General features: G+C 37.4%; 1 protein-coding gene across 4 annotated transcripts in view; it reads right to left on the bottom strand.

Annotated features, from left to right (window-relative positions):
• ctnna1 (catenin (cadherin-associated protein), alpha 1) overlaps positions 1 to 13,061 on the bottom strand; it is a 193,499-nt gene that overhangs the window by 145,390 nt on the left and 35,048 nt on the right. For 3 of the 4 annotated variants that reach the window (XR_012389377.1, NM_131456.2, XM_073921162.1), the window contains one exon: positions 11,847 to 12,050. Coding sequence is in view for 3 of the 4 variants with exons in the window: in NM_131456.2 (NP_571531.1) it covers positions 11,847 to 12,050 (204 nt within the window). In the remaining variant the exon portion in view is untranslated. Of the gene's footprint in view, positions 1 to 11,846; positions 12,121 to 13,061 lie in introns of all 4 variants that reach the window. The other variant, XM_073921163.1, reaches the window with a different exon arrangement.

The following is a 13,061-nucleotide window of genomic DNA, read 5'->3' as shown; positions in this document are numbered from 1 at the left end:
ATGTGTGACAGATTTGCCTTTTTATGGAGAGCTGTAAATTTAGAGAAAGCCTCGGGGACAGTAAAGTGCTCCCCTGATGCACTGCATGCGGTGTGATTCATTTTAATTACGCATTTAGATGAGGTTACAATGGAAAAGTCAAAGTCGGTTTTGCTTTTTCCCCAAAATAACGCACAAGAAATGACATGCATTCAAATCAACCTGGCTTTTAGGGGTGTCAAAATTAATCGTTTTATTCCATGCACTGCGAAGCAGACATGGTCAAGTCGGTATCGGGTCAGTAATTGATCCGGTTTTTTCCGTACTTGCATCATTTATCCCATATGTGGTAAAATACTACGGTGTGGGAGGCGAGCGCAAGTAAAAGTCAGAAAGAACACTGCATGAGTGTTTGCTGGACAGTCTTACACAGACACTGAAGTTACAACAGAAGCTCCTATTTCACTGTTATGGAGAAAATGAAAGTAAACTCCATTTCTCTTTGGACCTTTGACCTGCTGGTTTGAGGTAACGTTTCCTCTCATCTCCGCTGTTATAGCAATAATTGTGGATTCAATCCAGACACAAGCGTGTCTGTATAGCAAGTTTTCACCACCGTGTCTATCATAGATCAACTGTGATCGCCGCGGTCAGTTATCAGTCACTTATCAGTGAACAGCGCCAGATTGTTAAAGCCAATAGCAGCCCTTACTGTTGAGCACGTGACCAATCATAGGCGTTTAACCACTCGCTCGTTGATGTTCAAAAAATGAAGCGGGATAATATTTACATTAGTTTATTTGCTTTAAATGCTCACGTTGTTATGTGCATGTACTAGTTTTGTTTGATTCATTCAAAGAGTGTTTTCTTTGAGCAGGTTTTAAAGATGATTAAAGATAATGTATTAAAGGAAATTACAAATTAATATAAAATGCATTTTAAAAGAATACATTAACAAGTATGAAATAAAATATAGTAAAATAGTAAAATATAAAAGTTTGTATGAAAAGCATTGTCAATGCACTGTGATGCACAGAGATATCGAATTGAACCGAATCGATGGCTTGATAATCTGAATTGAACCGAACTGTGAGATCAGTGTAGGTTCACACTAGGGTTGGGTCATCAGATTATGCCAACGTTCACTGCCAATGGTGATAGACATCACGATGCTGAGACGGCATTGCGATCCTCCACCCCATCACAGCAGCAACACATTCGCAAAGAATACAAACACAGGCCCCGTTTACACTAACACGTTTTAAAATTACATTTTAGAATGAAAACGATCCACGTCCACCCTGGCGTTTCCCTAGCGTTTCTAAACAGCCCTCCCTCCAAACTATATCTATTTATATCACACTATATGACTATACTATCAAGCGCTGCATCGTACATGCGTGTCAGAGCTCCAGCAGTTAGCAGGTACTTTGAGCACAAAACCCCAGAGAGGATGCACCGCTGAACCGTGTCTCACTATAGTGGTTAAACGTGATATTTAATTCATCTCGTCTTTATCTAACGACCCTTCGTTCTTTTGAATCTATCAGGTAGCGTGTCACAACGTCAGTACACTGTTTCAATCTTTGGCTTTCACGCTTGTTCTTAGTCATTTTAGTGAAAACCTCAAATACTGTTGGTTGGTTGCTGTTGGTTGTGCACTTTTTTACCAACCAAGTTTGTCGACGTCATTATACACAGATCTCTCTGCCTTTTCGTACCAGAGTCCTGCGGATAAAGTGATTAACAGGTGGTAACTTGTGTGTAACTTATCTTTATTTATTTATGATTTGGTTGTGGGTAAAACTAAGACCATGTTGGTCAGGTAGTTGAAACGGTAGGCTACAAATAATTAATTTGTTATAAATTAATTATTCATAAATAATTCACCGCCGCCTATGACGACGCCATAATCCATCGCAATGTTTCACATTAGACATCGTACAATGCCAAATTGGTCGACATCGCCTAACTCTAGTTTACACTTCTACTGGTTTTATAAAAAATATTTAAATAGCTGCAAGAACTTTTGACTCCAACTTAATTAAATTTGGTAAATATTTGGGAAAAGCAGAAGCCAACAGGTTAGCAAGGACTCATTAAAGCTGAGCTTTAACAAGCAGGTGTCCCTACACCTTGAGCAGAAAATTGCAGCAGAAAAGGTCAAACAGTAATGATCTGCACTTACTGTTTAAATGTTACCACGCTTTATTAAAGAGGAAAATCATTCTGGAGTGGCAAGACAAAAATAATCTTAAAAAGCACACTGTTAGGCAAGAGAACAAAAGGAGAAACGATAGCAACAGGGCTCAGTTCGAGTTAAGAGGCTTCTAAAAAGCAGAAGGGAGTTGTCATGAAACAAGACCAGGTGTCAATCTTTCTGAATGCCCATGGCAAAGAGGAAAACGTGAGGAAGAGAACAGACGGTGAGAGAGGTGTGGGTCTACCGTTCCATAAGGCCTTGAAGAGTTCGCATCTGTCTTTTCACAGATTCTTCAGATGTTTGCCTTCAAGTTTAAGCATTTAAATGTCAAAAGCTTGACACGTCAAACCTTATTACTGCCAGCTCGTCTTGTGTACAATCACCTCTACAAGAGTCTGGGGGAGCTCTGAAAAATGTTTTATTAATAAAATGCAGCAGAAATGCTCAGAACAGACCCACCGAATGAAGTAGTCACGAGAGGGTGGAATAATTAAATACGCGCTTGAACCAAAGCACTCCAAACCATGAGCCCGTGCTCGGTAAAGTGAAGAGGCTTGTTTGTTTAGCTGTGCTCTGCATTGTTAATCATCAGGATAATCAGTGTGGTTTGGACTTTTAAGTCGAAACTGGATTGACTGAGCGAGGTTAGGGTTTAGAGAACAGAGCGGGGCACTCGGTTTAAAGTCCTGCGTAACAATTACACATCTCTTCCTGGCTAGCGAGGGCCTGATCAATCTCAGCGTTAATCGGCAATTAATTACAATCTATTTTTGAACAGCCTGAAAACCGATTTTGAAAACCCAAGCCAAAAGCCTGATGCGGCAGTCCATTATAATTCAATCCATGTCTTGGGTTTTCAGCCTACATGCACCGTTTCTGCTAAAAGATAATGAAACCTGGAAGATTCAGGTCGCACAACAGTGATTAAAACGTTAGTATTCAGCATAAGATTACACCAATTATGAATAAAGATTTGATTATTTTGAGGCGCTGCTCCAAAAATTCATTTTAAATATGTGACTAAGGCGAGAATCAAAGCTTGGATATTAAACAAACACACACACACACACACACACACACAAAAACTGAGCAACTCTAAAACTTGCAAGTTCTATGAAGCTTAACGCATCAAGCATTTAAGTTTAGTATTTTGTTGACCAAGCTAAACAGATGAAAATCATACTATTTTATTCATTTTCATAAACATTCATTACCAGAGGATATTATTTTAGCCTAGGGTCATTTAAATGCATGCTCAATCAAATATCTAATATCAAATTTGCAGAAATTTGATGAGTGTGAATGATATACATGCTATTTTATTACATTTTCATAAAGATTCATAACCAGGGCCAAAACCAAAGGATATATGTTTAGCCTGGGGTTCTCATTTAATTCACAGAACACTACTGTCTGTTTTACACAACTGATTTGAAGGAGGTTGTCTTAATACACGTTCAATCAGATGTTTCATGAAATTCATAGAAATTTGAAGTGTGTGAATGAAATCCACATTCTGCCTTAACCAAGGTAAAAAATAATGACATTGTCTTAATCTATTATTCCAGCATAATGTTGCTTCAAATTAATAAGCACATGGTTCCAACTGGACTGTAAAAAAACGATTTCTGAATTTTGTGATTTATCTATAGTTTTGGTACTTCAGGAATCAGTCTCATACTCTCCACTACTCCATGACAATCAAAGCATGTGCTTAAGATACGGCTTGGTCCAGGATGCTGGATAGATTATCCAGATTATTAAATAGAGAATTTTGCAACAGATTAATTAATATGTATCAGACACTGTGGGCAAGGTTTGTGCGCATGATGACTTGAACATAAAAAAATGCACATAAATTTTGGACTTCAGGGTTCAAAGACCTGATTTGAGGAAGGTTGTCTAAATACATGCTCAATTAAATATCTCATATCAAATTTGCAGAAATTCAATGAGTGTGAATGTAATACACTTCCCATCTTGAGCAGGGAAGAAAACTAATGTTGTTGTCTTAATCCATTTTAACATCATTTTGCTTCAATAAATTAAGCACATGGTTCCATCTGCTCTGTAAAAAAAATCTGTTAATTAACAGTTTCTATATATTGGGATGTTTATTTACAGTTGTGAATTGCATTATGGCATGTTGATCTCTGTCCAATTTAGATGTTAAAAATCTAACCCTAGTTTCACAAAGTGGACTTTTATTGATATTTTATTAATTTGAAAAAATATAATGTATAAAAAAATAATATAAAGAGAAATTAGTCTGTAAAATATGAATATATACTTACAGTTTTCTACAAAGTTTTTGTAATAAAAACAGCCAATTTATTACTTTAAACTATTAAAAATCTTAAGTCACTTTTTTTTTTACTTTAATGCTGTTCGCACCAGACGTGGTACGCATGAATAAATCATGCTATTTGTGCATAAATAGACGCATGAACATTGAGTTTACTTGCTTGATTCGCCTATCAAATTCACTTCACAATAGATATGCTGCAGAATGTTTATTAGTGTCTTTGCATTGACTTAATATGTAAACCCCTCGCGCTTGAAGCTTCTTCAGCGGTTGTGAACGCAGCATTAGGCTAAAAAGTTGTTGGAAGAGAGATCAAGTTCATAAAATGCAATTCAAAAGCATAAATAAATGGGAGGGAAAAATAAACAAAAACATGAACGCCAACAGTAGAGGATTTCTAGAGGCATCCATAATCCTGGACTAGGCCGTATCTTGAGCAGATGCTGTGGTGGTCGTGGAGGAGTGGAGAGCATGAGATTCCTAAAAGACCCCAGTAACAGACGAGTCTCTGTTATAATTAATATTAATAATAAGTAAATTTTTTATATATATATATATATATATATATATATATATATATATATATTATTGGTAGAAAAAAAAAAAGGAGCCAGTGTTAAGCCAGATAGCTACAGGAAAAGGTTGAAAGAGCAAAAAACCTCCAATGGCGCAGCCTCAGCTGTGACTGAAAGCCCATATGCTGTCTAGCCAATATGTCTTTCTATCAAACTAAGTCACTTCAAACAAGGCAGTTCCTTTATTCCAGGAAGAAAAAAAATCATATGGCTAAAAATTGAATTTAGGACACCAATTTAATCTCTGTATTATTGCAGGCCTTCAGAGTTCATTTAACAACACAGTCGGAGCATAAATTGGATGGGAGACTAGTTATTCATTCTAACAGAGGAAGGAGGAGCTGCACCTGTCTAACTCAAATCGAAAATTCCAGTCTATTGCACCCAATACAATCCTCCATTTAGCAGAGGATAAAAGACAGAGAGAGATCGAGGGAGAAATATCTTTACTGTCTGATAAGAAAATCTTGAAAGACTATAATAAAAAGATGCTCTGAAAACTTCCTGCATGAAAAGTCCAGAGATGCATGCCCAAATGTTAGCAACATGGAATTATTTTAAAAAGAAAGCACCAGTGGGAATATAAATTTATATAATCTAGTTTCAATTAAACTGGGATATACAAACTTAAAAAGTATATCCTTTGGTTGTTAATTCTCATTAACACGTTACCAATTATATAAAAATAGCATTACATGATTATTAACATGGTCATCTTTGCAGCATGCAAAAACTCAACTGGACTCAGCTGCTGTCTATGCAAGTAATTGTTCATTAGATTTTGGATGAGAGCTCGTGAAGGGTATCGCCAGGTAAAGCCACGGCCAATGCATACCGAGTCTCCAGGAGGCTTTGCTCCAGAGGGAGAAGAGAAGGACGGACATATCATCTCCCTCATCTGTTTCTCCTGTCTGAACGAGTGAGCAGCCAAAGCCTTGTCATGTCAGCTGCGCTTCAGGGCTGAGGAGCAGTGTTTTGTGTGTTGGGGCAGACACGCCGCAAAGGCTTAGTCAAGTAGAAAACCTGTTTTGAAACATCCCAGACACTGCTTGGATGAATCTATTGCTAAAATAAACCAGCAGCAATCCAGTTCGGGATGCCATGCATTTGTTTTCACAACAGCATCTCCATGTTATATACAGTTGAAGCCAGAATTATTAGCTCCCATGCATCATTAGCCCCCCTGTATATTTTTCCCCAATTTCTGTTTATGGGGAGAAGATTTCTCAACATTTCTATAAACTCATTTCTAATATCTGATTTCTTTGCCATGACAATAGCACATTATATTTGACTAAATATTCATTCAGATACTAGTATTCAGCTTAGTGACATTTAAAGGCTTAACTAGGTTAATTAGGGTAGAGTTGCGGTAATCAGGCAGGTCATTGTATAACAGTGGTTTGTTCTGTAGACAATAAAAAATATTGCTTAAGAGGGGCTTATAAAATTGACCTTAAAATGTTTTTTTAAAAGTTAAAAACTGGATGGAAACGCTGCTTTATTCGCGCATGTTTTTTTGCGATATTCCAGTTTTCTGCATAAAGTTCATTCACATTTTTAGATAGAAACAGCTACTGTTAGACTCCTTGGAAAACAATAAAGAGTTTATTTCATACTTGTATGTAGGGCTGCTCGATTTTGGAAAAAATCATAATCATGATTATTTTGGTCATAATTGTAATCACGATTATTCAAAGCGATTATCAGCTGAAATCAATATTATTAGCGCTCCTGAGAATTATGTTTTTTAAAATAACTATTTCCCAAATTATGTTAAACAGCAAGAAATTTTAACAGTATTTGCTCTAATATTTTTTCTTCTGGAGAAAGTCTTATTTGTTTTATTTTAGCTAGAATAAAAGCAGGTTTAAATATTTTGAAACCCATTTTAAGGTCAACATTATTAGCCCCCTCAAGCAATATATTTTTTGATTGTCTGCAGAAGAATCTACTGTTATACAATGACTTGCCTAATTACTCTAATTAAGCCTTTGAATTGCACTTTAATCTAAATGCTTGTATTTTGAAAAACATCTAGTAAAATGTTATGTGCTGTCATCATAGCAAAGATAAAACAAATCAGTAATTAGACATGAGATATCAAAACTATTATGTTCAGAAATAAGTTAAAAAAAACTTTCCATTAAACAGAAATAGGAGGAAAAGGGTTGCTAATATTCTGGAGGGCTGATAATTCTGACTTCAACTGTGTATAATCACGCACGCACGCACGCACGCACGCACACACAGTTATTTTTATTTTACACCCTGCAAAGGAAAGAGAAATAAATACAATAGAATAAAAATATGAAACAAACTGTGCTTTAAGCATCTTCACCCTAAGAAAAACACTTAAGCTACAAAAATCCTTCAGTCAAGAGCAGCGAGGGATGTTCTCGTCGTTTGATTAATGATAAAACAGGCGGCAGCATTTTGCACTGTCACTTTAATGGTTTCTCTTTCACGTGTCTTTTGATTCTCAACTCGTTTGTTTATTACGCAAATGAGGGTTAATATGAATAATCACTAATCACCGCGTTGACACCTATTTGACCATTAAAGCGCTCACGTTAAGATTACTTTAGATGCCTGCGCTCCTCTGCTCGTCTCAGTGTGCGAATGAGACCGAATGCACACACAAGCACTTTCGCGCTTTTGGTATATGATGCAATAATCATTTATCTCGATTAATGGTTTTTCATAATCGTTGGAAGCCATAATCGAAATCGAAATCGGATTTTCGATTAATTGCACAGCCCTACTTGTATGCTATGCCTGTAGATGGTTAATTATATTTTATGCAGATGTACTTTATTTCAGAATCATCTCAATCAATTTAAAATGATAAATTCTTTACAAACAGAGATATTCAAGTCATCTGGTGACATTGCATTCATATTGCAATGTAGACCGCAAAATAACAAAATCACGAAGCTACATTGTTCCAATATCATGCAGCCACAGAGCTTCAACTATATAAGCATTTCTCATGCTTACGTGGTTAATATGCGACGACATGTCAGGCTTATTACACAGATAGCTGCGTATTAGTGATTACAATCACTGCTGGAATCAATCTGGTATGATTTTTCCATCCCAGGAATGAGCACTCTTCATGAAATGGCCCTGCAAATTGAATGTGTAATTTGACTTTTATTGAATGCTTGTGCCTTATCCATGCCAAACCTCTTGCTAGATGTTATTAGGCAGCCACTTTCAGACTCTCACACCGCAGAGTCAAAAATGGGCAATAATAACAGAGACATTGGCTCAGGGTGCTGGTCTGGAGTTATACAGAAGCAGCAATGAGCCATCTGGAGCGTGTCAGCTCAGGTTGCAGAGTACATTGCTGTGTTTCCAGACAGAGACGAGGACCTGCTGCTTTCTGAGCTTTAGTAAGACTGACATAAATAGTTGCTGACACCTGCGAGACGTCGCCTACCAGAACATCATCAGCAGCAGCATCAGTGGTTTGTGGCACAACACCATTTCAGCTGCCCACACACACCGCTATTAGCGTGTGACAGAAAAAATTATGTTAACTTGTGCTAGAGGCGTACAACTTATTTGAACTTTAAGAAGGCTAGTCAAGCAGGAAAAAAAGTGATTAAACTTTCCCTTGATATCACAAATGTGATGAATTTGTAGTTATTCCCAACAAACAGATGGATTGGATTTCAACCGCAGCCAAAAATAACAAATCTGATTGGCTGCTGGTTGGAAACAGAAATGCCACTGCGTTTGGAATAAAATGAGGAAAAAGAGTTTGGTTGACAAATATCTGTCATAGAAAAAAATGTGACGAGGGAAAGAAGAATGGTGATTTTCATCGTGTGAGAAGAACTGGAGGAAAAAATAAGAGATTTAAATTGGGGAAAAGTTTAACATCTGTCACTCTCAAAAGCTCTACTGCATTTGTGTATAAGGCTATATGTAATATTGGGGAAAATATATACTTTGCAGTTTTGTTTTCTGTAAAATACATTTGATATGAAATATACCTCAACAAATGGATTGAATGTGCTTTTTTTGATGGTTTCACTTTTATCTAAAGCTTTAGCATTCACGGAGCTGCTTTATCCCAGAGACATCCAAAGGCTGAAATGCGAACCTTGATGGGGTACTCTTTTTAAATCTAGAAAGCATTAACAACTCAAATCGAAATGTATCAATATCGTTTAATATGGAAAATAACTCCCTAGAAAGAATAATTGCATTTGTAAAAAAAAATTTAATAAAAAGAAAAGTCATTATTTCAGAAGCATTGGGGTGATTTTGTAGGCGAGTACATTTGAATACATTATAAAGTATGTAAATTTAACTATAAGCTAGATTTTTAAAAATACTAAGGAGAAAATGTGCTTTATATTTTTTGTGGTAAGTCTTGAAAGGTAGTTAGACAAATATTAAAATATATAAATATTAAATGACACTTTGTAGTCTTCACTATATTTTGGAGTATGTGAGTGTGTTTGCAGTTTGTTAAAGCTACAAAAGTTATATTTTATGGTGCTTAAATGCTTTAAACTAAATTGATATGTTTAACAGAAAAAAAAATTTAAGCCTAAAATCACTTTTAAATTTCACAATGGTTAAACTTTACAATTAAATTTACAAATGACATGCTTTCCAAACTGGTTTCTGGCATAAATTATTATAAAACAGTTGCATTTAACTATAAGAGTAGACTTTTATATTGAAAAATCAAAATGTAAAAATGACACTTCATAGTCTTCACTATAAAAACGAAATGTTTTTTGGTATGCGCATTTGTAGTTTGTTAAAAAGGTAGACATGTCTTTGTTTCATGTACATGAATGCTTTTAACACAAATTAGGGGCTCTACTTTAACGATGTAGGTGCAAAGTCTAAAGTGCATGGCGCGAAAGCATTAAGGACGTGTCCAAATACACTTATGCCATTTTAAGGACAGAATATACGCCTTGCGCATGGTCTAACTGAGTTGTGCTTATTCTCTTTGAGTTCCGGGTGTGTTTTGAGCATATTGTGCTTTAAACCAATCAGAGTCTCATCTCCTATTTCCTTTAAGAGTCAGTTGCATCGTGCCATGACGCATTTGCTATTTATATGGCAGACTTTGTAAGTGGAAAAACCGAACACTTCACTAAAGAAAAACAATCCATCTGCAGCTCGAGGATAAAGAAAAAGCCTCCTCCATTCAGCCTCTCTCTCTTTACTTTTTTACTTTCATGGAGTAAGGAAACTGTGTTTCATGCACTCCACTGAAGACATCAATTAGTCTACACATTTAATTTTGCTTGTTTGTAGAGTCAGTTGCATCGTGCCATGAAGCATTTGCTATTTATATGGCAGACTTTGTAGGATAAAGAACGAGTCTCCTCCATTTGGCCTCTTTCTCTTCTTTACTTTCGTGGAGTAAGGAAACTGTCTTGCACGCACTCCACTGGAGACATGCATTAGCCTACATATTTAATTTAGTTTGTTAAACTCCAAAATTTGATTCAAAACTATTTGTAAATTCAGTTCTAATTTACAGCAAATGAATTAATGAATAATAATAACGAAGTGTGTTCAAAAAAAGTTAGATCCAAACATGTGTCCTGTTCTTATGCCCTATATGGTGAATCAGACGTCTCCAAATCCCCACAGGTGGACAAATCTAAACTTGTTTTAATTAAAACAAATATAAATATGCATATAATAAATATTACTGCTAATATTAATACCATTATACCAATACAAAGTCTCAAACTGAAAAAAGCCGTCCGACATTAAGGCATGGAGGGCATAGCTGCATAACTACTGTGCTCGACTTTTAGCAGCTTTTAGTTGGTCAATGGTGCAGTCTATTTCAGTTCCTCAAAATAGCAACGACTCAAATGCATTTGCTATTTAAACAACATGGCGCAAAAAGTGAAAATTACTGTTGCGCTGGTCTGAAAATAGAAACAAAATCGCGCCAAACACATCATGCACCTTTTTGCACCGGGTGTATGATAGGGCCCTACAGGTTTAACAAAAAGAACAAGGCAAATTATAAATGCTAAAATCTTAACTCCAAACTGTGGCTTCTAGTCAAAAATATTCCACATTTGTCATTAAAGATCCTGCAAATATAGCAGAAGTATTGCGATGTCAATGCTGAAATACATTGCGCAGCCCCATTATTTGATCAATTTTAGAGCAATCCAAAACAACCTTGCCTAAAAAGGTCCATTTTCTATCAGTTCTGATCAAAACAACCAAATTTGTCATGAAGCTTACAAGTTCATTTTTTTCCCTCACCAGACCACAAGCACATCATATCACCCACCATGGTGCACACCCCAGGGGTGTAAAACAGTTGCTTTCAACCTTTTTTTTTCCCTCCTTAAACTACTCCGGACTTTCAGTGAAATAAATGAACTGCAAGATAATGAATAGAGAAGCGAAAGGGGAAAACAAATGAAAACCAAGAAAACAAATAAAAACCGATGCTGCTGAGCAAACAAAGGGAATTATTTGAAAACAACAGCAGTCAAACAATTCAATGCACAGATCAGTAGCACAGCGGGGTGTTTTGTGTGTACTCTTCAAAAGCCAGACGGCACAGGACAAATTGTGATGAGACTGCAGGTCTTTCTACAACACCACCCGGTGAACGTGATCTGCGCACTGTCCCTGAAATAAAACTCCCCTCGTCTTCCCTGCAGGAGAGCGTCTGTCTGTCAGGTGGGTACTTGCCTTCGTCATTTAGGGATGTGCAGAAGGGGAGAAGCAGTAAAGGAGAAAGCAAAAGCAGTATTCGGCGTGCACCTACATTGCCCATGTACTCAGAGAGCAGATCCTGCAGCGCCTGGCGCACAGAGTTGCATTCAGCCACGATGCGTTCGCGCCGGTCGTCGCGTGTGCATGAGGAATCGGCCATGAGGGCGGCGCCACTAATGATGCTTTCCAGACGTTCCTCAAGAGAGGGCCGAAATCTCTCCTCGCTGAAACTCAGTGGGTCCACGATGATCTGCTTCTGCATGGGGAGAAAGAGAGAGAAAGAAGAATGTATTAATCTGGAGAAAGTGCTCAATCTTCCTGTCTCGCTGCCTCCACTTTTAATCATCTTATGCTCTAAAATACCGCCATTCAGCACTTCTTTGCACAAAAAGAAAGAAATGGAGGGGGAAAAAAAGTAGTGAGATTTATGCTTTCACATACCAAATGTCTAACTTCACAAGAGTTCGACAGTTAAACGGCCGTCGTTATTGGCCCTGCGTCCCGAACAGGATTTTGGAATCTATCTCTTTGGATGCCGAGGCACAAGCTGTGATATTCATTAACTGGACCAATCAATAATTCACAAGATCTGAGATGATGGTCTGGGGCTCCTGATGCAATTTCAGGCCAATGGGTTTCGCTCAATCTGGCTGCATTAGCTTGCCTGTGCACTTCTGCTCCCTTTTAAATCAACTCAATGTAACAGACGGCATCCTAAAAGCCATTTGTATCATCTTCTAGGGCCCGAAAGGAGAAAAAGAAATTAACAAGTGGGACAAAAATCAAGCTTAACTGCGCATTATGTAAGATCACAGGCACGGGCTGTGTACTTGGGGTTTAAGCTTGGGAGTAAACACAGCAGTTAGTATGAGCGCATCTTTAAGGCTACTACACCCCAAACAGCAGAGCAATTGGGAGTTGGCCTAGGGCAGCTAAATGCAGTTGTGCATATAAAACATTGCTATTTTTCCTCCTTGAGCCAGGATGACATTTAGATGTCCCGACATGCCCTCTTGCTGGGTACAATCACTTCAGGACATCACACTCCCACTCTCAAAGAATAAACCTGTCAACGTCTGGTGCAATTAAAGCGATGACAAGAGTCACTAACGTGCCAGAAAAACGATAGCCGCCTAGGAAGGGAGAAAGAAAATGGGAGGACCGGCGCCAGGTGGAAATAAATCATCCAAAAACGTGACAGGCCCCTTCATCTGATCTCACATATACGGTAAAATATTCAACAATTCAGTTGTTAGGATCGGAGTTT

The sequence above is a fragment of the Danio rerio genome, chromosome 14 (assembly GCF_049306965.1).
Source record: "Danio rerio strain Tuebingen ecotype United States chromosome 14, GRCz12tu, whole genome shotgun sequence".
In the NCBI taxonomy this organism is placed as follows: domain Eukaryota; kingdom Metazoa; phylum Chordata; class Actinopteri; order Cypriniformes; family Danionidae; genus Danio; species Danio rerio.
This window is presented reverse-complemented; position numbering and strand designations above follow the sequence as displayed.